General features: G+C 37.4%; 1 protein-coding gene across 2 annotated transcripts in view; it reads left to right on the top strand.

The window, feature by feature from the left end:
* The window catches only part of LYRM7 (LYR motif containing 7), an 86,882-nt gene that overhangs the window by 19,152 nt on the left and 52,533 nt on the right, over positions 1–15,197 (top strand). Inside the window, exon 5 of one of the 2 annotated variants that reach the window (XM_006923171.3) lies at positions 2,176–2,650. The exons of the other annotated variant lie outside the window; for it this stretch is intronic. Within the exon in view, the coding sequence (XP_006923233.1) occupies positions 2,176–2,246 (71 nt within the window). The 3' untranslated portion in view covers positions 2,247–2,650. Of the gene's footprint in view, positions 1–2,175; positions 2,651–15,197 lie in introns of those variants that run through there. 2 annotated transcript variants of the gene reach the window in all.

The raw sequence follows: 15,197 nt of genomic DNA, 5'->3' as shown, positions 1-15,197 counted from the left end.
CTCTCTTCCTGCCTGCTTGAGGGCAGACGTGATGGGACAGCAGCAATGAGGACAAAAAACACACACTAAGGGTAGCAGAGCAGGAAGAAAAGCGCCTGGGTCCTTAGTGGTGGTACAGATCTTCAGTAGCCCGGGACTGCGGCAATCTGTATTTCTTGATATGTGACAAAATTAAATCTCTTATTCATTTAAACCACCATTTGTTGGACTTTTGGTTTATATATCTGTCTTTTCCCTAAATTGTGAACTTTTCTGAAGCTGAAGAGACTTTTTTTTATTGAGGCAAAATTGACATATGGTATCATATTAGTTTCACATGTACAATATAATGATTTGATATTTGTATATATTATGAAATGATCACCACATTAAGTAGTTATTCTCTCTCCCCATACATAGTTACAAATTTTTTTTCGTGATGAGGACTTTTAAGATCTGTTCTCTTAGCGACTTGTAAACATGCAATACAGTATTATGAACTATAGTCACCATGATCTACTGAAGAGACTGTTATGTTTACCTCTTTATCTTCATTTCTTGATGCAATGTCCAGCATAAAATAGACACATACATGTTTGGTAAGTGGATCAATTTACTGCCATTGCTAATAAGTTAAAACCTCAACTCTAATTTGGTGAAACCTCCGAAGATTTGATAAAAGCAGGTGAGATAAAAGCAATGGTTAAATAATATTTATTTAACCGTTTTTCATTTCAGTAAACCAGGTTTACCATCTGTGTTATAAGAGCATTATTTTTAATCAGCTCAATTATTTCTTATTAAGTGATAATTTCTATTTTTCTTCTGAATTGAATTAGTTTACTGATGTCTTTAAAAAAAATTTAATAATTCAAATTTATGGAAGAGATGCCAGAAAAATGGAAGGAAGGATATGGGAATTTCATTTATCCAGATTCCACAAATGCTAACACTTTTACCACATTTGCTTTATCATCTTTTCTTATTTTTTTCCTGACCTTTCTGAGGGTAAATTGCAGACATAATGCCTCTTTCCCCTAAAAGAGCATTTTTAAAAATTATGATAGCCCACTTGGGTTTAGATTTGGAGAACTACTTTAGAGTGTATTTCTCAAAAATACTCCTGTGTGTATTTCCTGAATTTACAAGGACATTATCTTATGTAACCACAGTATAATTATCAAAAGCAGGATATTAACATTGATACATTTCTGTTATTCATATTTTTTCCATTTGTCCTAACAATGTCCTTTATAGCAGCAGAAAAAAGATTTGCCCTCTGGAAATTGAAAAAGGAATTCTCTCTGGGATCCAATTGAGTATCACACAAATGGCATTTGGTCATTATGTTTTTTTCTTAGTTTTTCTCAATCTGGAGCAGTTCCTCAGTCTTTCTTCATCTTTCATGACTAGGATATTTTTGAAGAATGTAGGCAAGTTATTTCGTAGAATGTGGTGTGAACATTTTTTGATATTGATAGTTCACTTGGATTCAGCTTTTCTAGAGGGAAAAAAGGAGAAATCATGTATCTCCTCAAATTTTTGTATCCTAAGATCCTTGCCTCTCAATTGACTCTGGCAAGACATCCAAACTAGGAATCAACATTTATCGTTTTATTGTTGTTGTTTAACTATGTTTCTCAATGGGCCACTATTGGCATTTTGAACAGGATAGTTCTTCACTGCATCAGACTGTCCCACGCATCCCTGGCTCCTGCCCACTAAATTCCAGTAACATTCTTTAGTTGGTGTGACCAGCCAAAACACCCCCAGTAGGGAGCTACTGTTCTGTAAAATTTGGAATCTTTAAATTAGGAAAGCAGTCTTACTTTTGATATAGTTGCTAATATAAAAACATTTCCAGTTGATAGTTTTAATTATCAGTAATTTATAATCAGATGGCTAATAATGTGCTTTAGCTGAATTCTGTCCAGTTATTTAACTAGTTATATTTAATAAACAAATGGCAAAAGGTTAAGTTGGTCATATATGTTTTTATATATGAAATAAGAATCCTACTGTCTCCACATAAAATCAGGGACTCTACCTCAGGAGTTAACTAAAATAAAATATCCCAGGAAGATTTACCTTAAAACTCCATAATTTACTGTTAGAAATTTTAGGGGGAAATGAATGAATTTATATCTAATTTTAATTTTAATGATGTTAATTATTCTCTTTTTATTTTTCTTTCAGAATTGGTCCCTAGGAAAGACCTTCTTATAGAAAATGTGCCATATTGTGATACACCAACTCAGAAGCAGTGAATTTTCTAGGAAAAAATTGAGTCTTTGTAATTTTTAATTCTAAAATATATAACTGGCAAAAATCCTGGATATGCAGATATTTCTCTCTGAACTGGCATATTGAAAATGAGTGAATTAAAGCATAGTTATATAATTAAATTTCGTGTTAAAAGGACATCTCTGAAAACTGCAGACCATAATTAAGTATTTATAAAGAACATTAGATATTTCATTTTCATGGAAAAATCAAACTTTATAAAGTGAAATAAATGATTAGGGAGGTATATCATACTCACTTTTCTTTGACCTTGATGAGTATTTTGGTATTACCATAACTACTTGAGAATGCAGTGTTTTGACAAGTGGGTGGGTTTTCTTCTCATGTGAAATGGAACTATTACATTAAAATTATTAGATTAAATTGATATTTAGTCTCAAAAACTTCAAATTGTTCAAAATGTCACAGTGTGTGCTAGCTCTGCACAGAGGGTGGTCTTTGTTTCCTAAAACACTGGAATTATTTCCGTAGCTAACAAATAATAATACAGTTTCTTTTTAGAGATAGAGAGTATCTTTGTATTCCTATAAAAACATTTTTAAATCATCTTCTGAAGATAGATGAATAAAATATCAAAATTAGCTAGGATCATGTGGAATAAAGAAATCCTAATTATTTTTAAAAAGTGTCAAACATTGAAGTTTTGCTTTTTGTGTTCGGGCCTTTACACCATCCAGAATTTATTTTTGTTTATGAAGTGAGGGAGGGATATAATTTTATCTTTCTTTTTTTATGGGAAAACAGCTGGCCTCAGCGTCACTTATTGAACAGCCCATCCTTTTTCTGATTATAGGTAAAGTGATTTTGAGCATATCCTAAGTTACTATACAGTTGACCCTTGAACAACATAGGTTCTAACTCTGAAGGTCACTTACACATGATTTTTTCAATAAGTACCTGTACTGTTTTTGATCCTAGTTAGAAGTCTGTGGAGGTGGAGGGCTGGCTTTTTGCATTCATCTACGCCATTTTACATAGGAGACTTGAGCATCCACGGATTCTCTCATCTGCAGGAGAGGTCCTAGAACCAATACCCTGCAGAGACTGGGGAGCAACTTAAGTTTTGGGGGAGTCAGAAGTTCTACCCTGATTTTCGACTGTGCGGGAGGTCGGCACACCAACCCCTGTGTTGGTTAAGTGTCAACTGTATATTGGAATCAAGGACTTTGCTCCTACAGTTGTCCCTCTTCTCTGCCAAATGTCTTTTCCCTCTCTCCACTAGATTGTTTTCAATAGCATTTAGCATTCTAAAATATCTCCCATCTTTAAAAAAAAAAACTTTCTTGAAACCCCTCCTGCCCTCGAGCTTCAGCACCATTTCTCTGCTTGTCTTTGTTCTAGGAAATTTCTGTCCTTAGTTCCTCCACTTCTCTCCCCATTCTTTCTTGTAGACACTAGTCCAGATTTAATCCAAACCACTTAACTGAAACCTTTTTATCCCAGTTACTAGTGACCTCCACTTGGTGAATCTAGAGGTCAGTTCTTGTCCTCGCAGTAAAAGTTGATATGATTGATCATTTCCCTCTTTTACAGATGGAAACCTAGACACTCATTGTAAACCTATGTACGTGGGATACAGCCATGAAACAAAGTAGCAAAAATGTCTGCCTCATCTTCTGTTTGTCATTTTAGATTCACTCTCAGTCCATCTTGACCCTGCTCTCAGCCTTCTCTGGAAAGAGCGGCCTGTGTGAACCAGCTCAAGTGCCTCCTGTACCCTCTGACTTTTGGCCGGTTCAGCCAATGGGGGACCCTGGCCGGAGAGCAAAAGGAGGGAGGAGAGTGAAGGCAGGTACTTATATCCTGGCTCTATACTTGAGAGGTTACCTCAGGCTGGCAGTGTCTCTCAAAGTTTCTCTCAAAGCACCCTCTGTGCAGTTCTTTCTTTCCGTTTGGGGAAGAGCCTCCCTCCCCTCCCCAGGTCAGGGGTGGCATCAACTCCTTTGCTACCATCCACTTGAGTTCCCTTACACCTACAGTTTAGTAAATAGTCCCTTTGTAAATAAATCTTCCTCTAACTACCATATCTTAAGTACATCATCTATTTCCTGTTGGGACTGTCACTAATTCACTGCCTGGGGGAACTTACTCTCTAGAGATGAGAGACAGACAATAAACATAATTAAAAAGTAAATTAGAAGGTGATAAGTAATATGTAGAGAGATAAGGCTGGAAGGGGAGATAGGGAAGCTAGGAGAAACAGGGTGTTGCAATTTTAAATACCATGATCAGGGAAAGTCACACTAAGAAAGTGATAGTTGGGCAAAGACAAGCATGTGAGGGGTCTAGCCATGCAGATACCTAAATGAAGAGCTTTTCAAGTAGAGCAAACTGTAGTACAGTGTTCCTGAGACAGGTTCATGTCGGCTGTGTTTGAGGAGAGCCAAGTGACAGGAGCAAAGTGATTTAGGGGGAGAGTAGTATGAGATGAAGTCATAGAAATGATATGGTAGAGGAGGTTGGGGAGTGGTTGCCAGGTTAGGTAGGCTATTACAAGGACTGTGCATTTTACTCTTAACAATATACAGAGCTATTAGATGGTTTTGAGAAGAGGAGTTATATGATCTGATTTTCAGTTTTAAAGGGACCACTATGGCTATTGTGCTGAGAATAGACTATGAGAGAAAGGGTGCAGGGGTGCAGGGATACCAATTACAAGTCTCTTGCATTATTTTAGGTAAGACATGATAATGGCTTAGACCAGAATGACAGCAGTGACAGTGGTGAGAAGTGGCAAGATTCTGGATATATTTAGATACAGAGCATGGATTTCCTGATGGAATAAATGTAAGATGAGACAAAAAAAAAAAAAGGAGTCAGGCATGGTTCCCAAGGGTTTGGGCCTGAGCAACTGGGAGGATATTGTTGCCATCAATTGTGATGGTGAAACTAGACTAGGTTTGTGAAAAAGGTAACGAGTTTAGTTTTGGGCATGTGTAGAAAAGGCTTGTTAGGTATCCAAAGGGAGATGTTGATAAGACATTGGATATATAGCATCTGTAGATCAGAAGGTGGTCTGAGCTGGAGATATATATTTGGGAGCCATTAATATGTATAAAGTACTTAAAATCATGACATTGGGTGAAATCAAGAAACTGGTTATGTATAAAGAAAAAAATAATTGAGTCCTGGGGCACACCGGTTTTAAGAGATTAAGGAGAAGGAACAATAAGCACAAGGACAGAGAAATTTCTTGTAAAGTAGGATGAAAATAAGGAAAATGTAGAGCAGAAGTTAGCAAACTATAGCATTAGGTTTAGTTAGGGACCAAATCTGACCCACTACCTTTTTCTATAGATAAATGTTTATTAGAACACTACCACACTTAATTCATTTACATATTGTCCATGGCTGCTTTCATATTACAATGGCTGAGTCGAGTAATTGTAACAGAAACTAATCTACACAGCCTAAAATTGCTATGTGGCTCCCTTACAGAAAAGGTTTGTTGACCCCTTGTGTATAGAGTCCTGGAAGCCAAGTCAAAAAAGTGTTTCATTGAAGAGAGTGTGATTGCATTATAATTGCAGTTAAAATTCCAGTAGAATTTAGCAAAATGGAGATGACTTTGGTGATTTTTGGCAAGAGTTTCAGTAACAATTGGAGAAATATATGCTCATGTTGATGCTTCCCAAATTGATCTCTAAATGGTAATTGCAGTTAAAATTGTAATACTATACAGTTACTATACTATAAACATATAAACTCATACAACTCAATGGAATAAACATGTAAACTCATACAACTCAGTGGAATAAAAACAAACAATCCACTAAAAATGGGCAGAGGATCTGAATACACATTTCCAAAGAAGACACGCAGATGGCCAATGGACATATGAAAAGATGTTCAACATCAGGGAAATGCAAATCAAAACCACAATGAGATATCACCTCACACCTGTCAGGATGGCTATTATCAAAAAGATAAGAAATAACCAAGTATTGGCAAGAATATGGAGAAAGGTAACCCTTGTACACTGGTGGTGGGATTGTAAATTGGTGCAGCCACTATGGGAAACAATATGAAGGCTCCTCAAAAAAATTACAAATAGAACTACCATGTGATCCAGCAATTTTACTTCAGAGTATTTATCTGAAGGAAATGAGAACACTAATTGGAAAACACATGTACCCCCATTCACTGCAGTGTTATCTACAGTAGCCAAGACATGGAAGCAACCTAAATGTCTATCAATGGATAAATTGATAAAATGTAATATATATGTATATACACACACATACATATGAGTTATCATCTATCTATACATACACACACACACACGCACACGATGGAACAGTACTCAGCCATAAAAAAGGAAATCTTGCCATTTGCAACAACATGGATGGACCTTGAGGACATTATGCCCTCAAGTGAAATAAGTAAGACAGAGAGACAAATACCATATGATCTCACTTATATATGGAATCTAAAAAGAAACAAAAAACAACTCATAGTAAAAGAGAACAGATCTCAATCCTACCTCCTGCTACACCCAAGTCCAGAGACTCATTATCACCTGTTGATATGTGAGAACGCTAAGCCCCTAACTATTAGGATCTATTTTCAGGTTTCCTCACAGCTTCCAGGGCTATCTCAGTGTCAGCCTATAGTTAGACTCTTCTTTGGCTTTCAGATTTCTTTTCATTCTGGCACATGGGAATTTTCTTTCTTCTTTTGTGAACTCAGCCACGTTGTACAAGCCAGAATGCAAAGAAGTACTGAAAGACTAATGCAGTCATGTTAAAGAGGACACAGGAGCTGGATCAAAGGGACTCTTGCTGGTCAGAGTTAGAACAACTTATACATCAAAAATAAGAACTATAAAGGGCTAACACATTAAATAAAAAACAAACCCATGAGTTCATGAAGATACTCAAAGGGGTCAATATCAGAGAGGTGGTAGAGATTCAAAGACAAGACAGCCAAGCAGGGAAGACCAGCAAGAAAGTGGACAATTATATTGTAATTAGTGCTATATAGGGACCAAACAGCTTTAAGAGTGTAAAGTAATTAATTTATTAGGAAGTGGTTTGTAATGTATAATAAATATACAAGATGATGTGCTTTTAATCTCTTAGAGAAGTAAACAGATAATTCATATCTAATACCCTTTAAAAATATAAATTTTGTTTATAAGGCAGGAGAACTAGGAGAATCAAGCTTTCTGCCACAAAATGCTTTATGTAACTTTTTTCCCTCTTATCTTCTATTCTGGCCACAGTAAAAGAGCCACTATCTTAGTTAAGATTCCCAGAAAAACAGACTTTGAGATAGAGATTTATGTGAGAGGTTTAAATTTAGGGAGTATGCTCCGGAATAAGCCCTATGAGGAAGTAAGGGAAACCAGATTGAGCAGAGGGAGTTGTTGAACTGTGATAACAGCTGCAAAAGAGGCCTGGAGCTGAAATGGCACTCAGAATTGTGCTGACCTGCTGCAAGGGGATCGGGCTTTTGTTCCTGGCATCAGTCATCGTTGAGGACAGGCGGAGTCCGAGGAAGAGGCATAACCTTAGTGAGGCAGTCCTAGAAAGAGCAGTAGCTGTGGTCCTTCAGCAGCCAGCACTCCCAGGAGCTAGGGAAGTGAAGGCCTCCTTCTGAAGGGCCATCTGGGCAGTGCACAAAATCCACTACACCAAACAAGCTTTTCCTAATGAGCTCAAGCTGCTGTGAGCAGGAGATGCACACTCTACAGCTGGTGTTTCTTATCTGGGTAGTAAGTGCCCCGAGGCAATTTGTTACCTATTCAGGCCAAAAGAGGAGGGCAAGCTCATTTGAAAATAGCTAATTATGAGTTGATATTCAAAGTGAGTTAATGAAGGGGCCATTCATTCATTCAATAAATGTCTATCTGGTATCACCTGACGCAAGTTCACCAAAAAGGGAGCAGGAGACTAGGTTCCAGGCACAGCTCTGTCACTGAAAATGGGGTCTTTGAGCAAATCATTTATTAGCCCTGGACTTATGTTTCTTTTCCTACATAATGAGAAATGTGGACTAGATCTGTTAGAAATACTTTACTTGTACATGATAGCATTCCCTTTTAGCTAGCTTCAGAAGAAGAGAAAGAGAAAGGGAATTGGTTTAAAGAATAAATGTGTGTCTCACGGACTCAGGCTGGTTGGAGCTGGGCTTCACAGACTGGAGCTCTGTAGGCAGGCCAGGGATGCCCTCACCCCTCCCGCTGTACTTGCTTCATTCTTCACCATTGCTTCAGTGCAGTTCACTCTGTTTTTCAGTTCACATGAGGGAAATAACTACAAACAGTGGCTCTGAGTTTTCATCTCTATTCAGGAAAGCAGCCACACTCAAATCAGAATTCCTTGTTCCCAGCCCCAAATTGTCTGAGAACAGTTTATTGGCCTTGTTTGGATGAAGGGAACAACCTCTGATTCAACCAACTGTGTATAGGTGAGGAATTCAGTGAGGGGAAGAGACATTTTTAGAAAAGATTTGGGAAAATGCCGAGAGGCAGCTCGTATGTCCACTGCTGTTATCTCTAAGATCCTATTATTAAGCAACTACCTAAGTAAAATTTGATTCTCTTCTCACTGATTCTTAAATGATGCTTTAAACTATCATTTAAAAATTATGATGGTTTATTAAAATACATAAATTGCAAATGGAAATTCAACAGTTACATGAGGGAGGCTTCTGAAGCCTAAAACCCTCAGCAAATGCATTGACAACTTCACTTGTCTCTATAGACCCAAAACAATACTGACAGTGTTTACCTTGTACTAACATGCCAAGGACCTACTAACAAATGCACAGAGAACTTTTTCAGAGAGGGAGAATGTTGAGTGTTAACCACTTGGACTGAAGATGGTTTTTCCTAATTTGTGATTGGTGTGTAGCTTACATCAACTTCTGATGTTTACTTATCATGAAGATCATATTCTATAACCTGAAGTGTAGCTGTCATAAGCACTTGTGAAGTGATTGACAGAGCTGGCTATTGATGGAGGGTGAGGATACATCTTTTTTTAATTTAGGTAGAGGACACCTATGTAGCTTACATACACTAGAGCAGGGGACATGGCAGTGTTTCCAGTCCTACATATAAGCTTTCCTGACCTTCAGGGCCCCTCGAAGATATCAGGCTGCCAGTGATCCAGTCAGGTCCTTCATGAAGTCCAGCCCCTTTCACCTCTGGGAACCTTATACCACATTAGCCCTTACAGATTCTTCTGGAGACTCTTATGATGTGACCGCCTGGGAATGTTCATCAGAGAAGTTGGTAATGATTCAGTAGGTCTTACCATAGATACTCAGGAGAAAGCTAAGGTAGCTTGGACTGGGCGAATCTTTATCAGCTCCTGTGAACAATCCCCAGGAGGGATCGGACCATAGGTCTATTCCTATTTCAGGTTTTCACTGATGCAAGGAAATAGAGAACTGCATGTTAATTTGGTAATTTTGTGACAATCTAGAGCAGGGCAAATCCAGCCTTCTGCCTGTTTCTGTAAGTAAAGTTTGGTTGGAATAGGACCATGCCCATGTGTTGTCACCTACGTGTTGTCTATGGTTACTTTATTGCTACAGCATCACGTTGTAGCGACAGTGAGTAGTTGGGACCGAAACTATAGGATCCACAGAGCCTGAAATATTATCTCTTTACATAAAAAGTTTGCCAACCCCTAGTCTAGAGATAAATTAATTTTCTTCATATGCTTTATATTGGTAATCTAGAGCATTCCAAATTTTCCACATAATTATAAAATTCTGCTCTTAAAGACTTAGGTTTTCTGAAGGCGCCTTCTTATATTGGCTTATCTCAAAAGCATGATTTAAAAAGATGTTCTTTTCAATAAATGGAGTGAGTGAATAGGATCTCAGTATGAAAGAAAATCTTGGACCATATCTCACACCATACTAAAAAAATCCATTTTGAATGTCATGTAGATCTAAACACAAAAGAGAAAACAAAGCTTTTCAAGGAAAACAAGAGAATATCTTTGTGACTGGGTTAGGCAAAAATTTCTTAACTAGGACACAAAAAAAGCATTAACCATAAAAGAAAAAAAGGATTAATTTGGCTACATTAAAGTTAACACATTGCCAAAAACATATTAAGAAAATGAATAGGCAAGCTACAGAGTGGAAGAAGAGATTTACAATATATATATATCTGATTCATATCCAGAATATGTAAAGAATTCCTCCAAATCAATACACAAAAGACTTACATTAGAAAAGTGGGTATAAGGCTTGAATAGACATCTCCAAAAGGGGATATCTAATTAGCCAATAAACCTATGAAAAAGGTGTTCAACTATATTAGTCATCATGGACATGGAAAATAAAAGTGCAAGGCAATATCACCACATATCCCTTAGAATGACAACTGTAAATGACAGATAATACCAAGAGTTGGCAAGGATGTGGAGCATTGGAAACTTTTTTTTTTATGCAAATTGGTACAACTTTGCAAACCTGTTTGGCAGTATCTACTAAAGCTGGACATGCATTTCCTGTGACCTACCATTTGTACTCTGAGGCATGGAACTATGTTGACCAAAGGACATGTGCAAAAATGGTCACCGCATATTGTTTGTATTAGCCCAAACTAGAAACAAGCTCCTAGGGTATGAGTAACGTTCTATATTTTGATCCGAGTAGGGATTTCATAGTGTTCACTTTGTGAAAATGTGTTGAGCTTACACACTTGTGATTTGTGTGCCTTTCTGTATAGTATATATGTATGTTATACTACAATAAAAATTTTTATTTAAAAAGAATGCAGCGTTAGATTGTTAGCTCCTGTGTATGATCTTGGCATAGTAATGTGAACACAATATATATTTGAAAAACAAAAAACATTTTTGTTATCATAATGGTATAGATTGCACCAGTAAGTGGTAAGACCACAATCCTGTTATATTTCGAGATTTAAAAATCATCAATTACCATTTAATTAAGTTTGGCACTAGGAAACTCCTTGATAGCAGCTTATATATAAGTCCACATTTGTTGCTTATTCTGAATATACCTCAGTATCTTTTTCAAAAGAAAATTCTGACCCTTTACCCTAAAAATAAAGTCTGGCCATTTTTTCCAAGAACTGTAGCATTTGTTACTTTACAATAGTGAATAAGTAAGACTGAAAAATGCAATTCAGTAAGATGGTTTATTACTCAGAACTGGGGCTGCTATAATGTCATTTGCAAAAACATTGTGTTGTGGCTTTGATGCACACACAGTGCAGGAAAAGTAAAGTTGTGGGTTGCCACAGCAAAGGTAATGTAAGTATCTGTTGGAATAAGGTTTTGATTATTTCTATTTATGATCACTAATTCCTCTATATTTTATATCAATATGGCTGAGTAATTACTTAGAAGTATTGAATTTCTATAAATGTAAGCTGTCAGCACATAATGCTTTGGCCACACACTTGCATTTAATTATGTCACTTAGGAATAATCCTGTTTCAAAAATACTTTTGACTTTTGTTCTCAGAAAATATTTCCAAGCAAGCAGCGCATAACACTTATTTCCTTCTGCAACAGCACATTTAGCTGCTGTGACTCTATGGCACCTTGGTATAATATCCTATTAATAGATGCAGAAAATGAGGTAGAATGTTAGAAGATAATAAATTATTCAAGATCACAAAGCAAATCAGGGCAGAACTACTACTGGAATTTTACTCAGGATGAGCCATTCACCAAGTGGTATTTTTGTGAACCATTTGGCTTCATGATTAGATAGTACAGTTCTACATCATTGGTGCCTGTGTATATTTGACTCTAACTTACACTCACTTATTTGTGTGTCTCCAAGGCCAGAATGTTTCCAGGAGTACCTCACCTGAGACTAAGTGTTCTCTTCCTCCATTCTGTCACTCAGTGTATTAGGGTTCTCCAGAGAAACAGAACCAATAGATAAAAATATTTATATTCATTGTAGGAATTGGCTCAGGCTGCTTATGGAGGCCAAGAAGTCCCACAGTCTGCTGTCTTCAAGCTGGAGAACCAGGAAAGCCAGTGGTGTAATTCAGTCCCAGTGTGAGGGCCCAAGAATGGGGGTGAGGGTAGGGGGAGTGTGATGGTGTCAGTCATGGCCTGAGTCTGAGAGCCCAAGGACCAAAAGCACCAGAAGACAGATGTCTCAGCTCAGAGAGCATATTCTCCTTTTTTCCACCTTTTTGTTCCATTCAGGCCCTCAGTGGGTTGGATGAAGCATGACCTCATTGGTGAGGGAGATGAACGCAAATAGTTCATCTATGATAATAAGCCATTTTGGGAGAGTTTTTGTTTTATGTAGAAAATTGCATTTTTTGATCCGATTTATATCACTGACTATAAGAAAGCAGTGTTTGTCAGATCTGTGGAACATCAGCTTTCCAAGTGGCAGCTGTGCCCCCAGATGTCCTCCCCGCCGTACTCATCTTGCAGACACATGCCCAACCACAAGAGGGGAGGTTTTTGCCCCAGGTATATTTAGGAAAGGCCAAGGAAGGCAGGGGTCTTTCTGATGGTTGTTGACATTCAATTCTGGCTTGAAGATGCTCCAGATTAAATTAAGATGTTAGGTGGGACTAGGAAAGAAAGAGTCATGTTTTATAGCCATTTAGGAGTAGATAGGACAAAGAAAGAAAATTTCCTATTTTAGGTAAATGAATAGGGTGATGGTGAGTCAATTAAATGAGCTAAGAAACAGTGCTAGGAAGGAGAGAAAATAATCTATTTAAAGAAAATAGACGGGGTGACAATGATTTAATTACATTAGCTAAGAAATCAGTCAGTGCTTATTGTACCTTTTTGGGGGAGAGGCCTGAAGACTTGAATCTAGGACAAATCTGGAACCTTGGCAGCAAGCAAAGTAAGAAGCAAAGACCGATAAGTAGTAGGATGAAGGTAGAAAATGATATTGTCATCTGTATCTGTCTGAGGGATATGCTAGAAATGGTATTGAGAAGTTAAGGGTCCTATATCCCCCACTCATCCTTTTCTGTGTCCATGCCAGTGCATGTGTAACTCTGTTAAAGAAGTCTGATTGGGGCGGGGGCGGGCGGGGGTAACAGCAGCAGCCTGCTGAGATAAAACAATTGGACAGGAAGCAGATGGTATAGCATCTAAGGCTGAAACAGGATTGCTGGGTATTCATCTGCAGTTGACATTCACTAGAAATAAAAAGGCAAGTGCAGTCACATGTGAGAGTCCTCACCTCCATTCATTTTGTTTTAAATTTCACTGATCAATATCTCTGGTTTCTCTGATTTGGTGTGATGGGGGAAGTGTGATTATTGTCAAGTAATGAAGATAGTAACTAACATATTTAAGGACTTATAATGTGTCAGGCCCTGTTGTAAGTAGTTAAAATGTCTCAATTAATTTCAAGTAGAGATGATACTTCTTCCTTCAAAGATGAGGAAACTAAGGCACAGAGAGGTTAGATAACCTGACCCTGAACACAAAGGTTATGGGAAAGCTGGGAGACAGGCCAGGCCACCTAGTGGCAAAAGCCTATGTTCTTACCTACTCCAGGATCCTCTGTCTCAAGACAAGAACTTTTAGATGGCTAAGATTTTATTTGTGTGCTTTCTGAAAAATCTGTTTTATCTCTGCATAATGAGATTCTATCCCATTTAATTAAGTGGAAATGTCTATACAGATATTAAAGTAGAAAAACTTAGCTACTCTTTCTTATGAATTCAGACAATTTCTGGGAGTACTCATCCATGTGGGCATTATGTAATGATGAGTCAGAGCTGTTTGAAAGGTTTGGGGGCTGATATATTATTCATATTGCTAATTGTCTTGCCACGTTAAAATTATAACTTTACACAATGTTTATTGTAAATATTCTTCAGGTAGAGTTCAGATATATGACCTGCCATGTTCTTTTTAATACCAATATTAAAAAAAATTTTTCCAGCTTTTGAAATGTAATGATTAGTTACTTAAATTGATACAGTACAATTCAATGAGTTTTTTTCAATTACAGTTAGCATACAATAATATATTAGTTTCAGGTATACAGCATAGCGATTAGAGATCTATATAACTCACAAAGTGATCATTAATACCAATATTTAACAATTAATAAAATATTAATTATACAACTCACCTAGGTAAAAGAGCTAATAGGAAAGAAGAATTTATTCTTACCAAGTAAGTAGAAACATTTTCCTCTTTACTTTAGAAATTATTTGTAGAAGTCAAATGATATTCTGTTTGGTAGGAAGCTTCTCTGTCCCCTAGAAGCAGTAGTCCATGAAAGTTTCACTCTCAGGAAAAAGAGAGTGGATATTCTGGGGTTGCTTTTGGTTGTTCCCCACCACACACACACACACTGATAGTGTGTTCACACAAGAGAATGTTACATAGTGGGGTCGCATTTCTCACTTCTTTGTATTTTGTGTAGTATCTCATGCTGTGCTTTGCATAGTAGAAGGTGTTAACACATATTGATCTGGCTGGGTGTGGCAGTTAATTTTATGTGTCAACTTAACTGGGCTATTGGAAGCCTGGATAGCTGGTGAAACATTATTCCTGGGTGTGACTGTGAGGCTATCACTAAAAGAGATTAGCATTTGAATCAGTAGACACTAAAGAAGTTGCTCCAGTAGTTCCTGCTCTCTAGCCTCACTCTCCACTAAATCATTTCCATCAGCCTACAAGAATGCTATTATTTCTAGCATCTTTAATAAAATGAACAAAAAACTCCTTTTGATCTGCTTTTTCCTCTATCTACTGTGCAATGTCTTGACAGGTAAACTCTGTCGTTGCCATTGTAAATTCTACCTCCAGTTTTGTCCTTCCCACTCTCTCCTGAACTGACTCCAAGAAGGCTTTTGCCCTCACCACTCCACCAAAACTATTCTTGTCAAGGCTGTCAAGTGACCTTATATTGATCATTCCAACAATCAGTTCTCATCTTACCCAACCAGCAACATTTTATGATATTGA

This window comes from Pteropus alecto, unplaced genomic scaffold (genome assembly GCF_000325575.1).
Source record: "Pteropus alecto unplaced genomic scaffold, ASM32557v1 scaffold78, whole genome shotgun sequence".
Taxonomy (NCBI): domain Eukaryota; kingdom Metazoa; phylum Chordata; class Mammalia; order Chiroptera; family Pteropodidae; genus Pteropus; species Pteropus alecto.
This window is presented reverse-complemented; position numbering and strand designations above follow the sequence as displayed.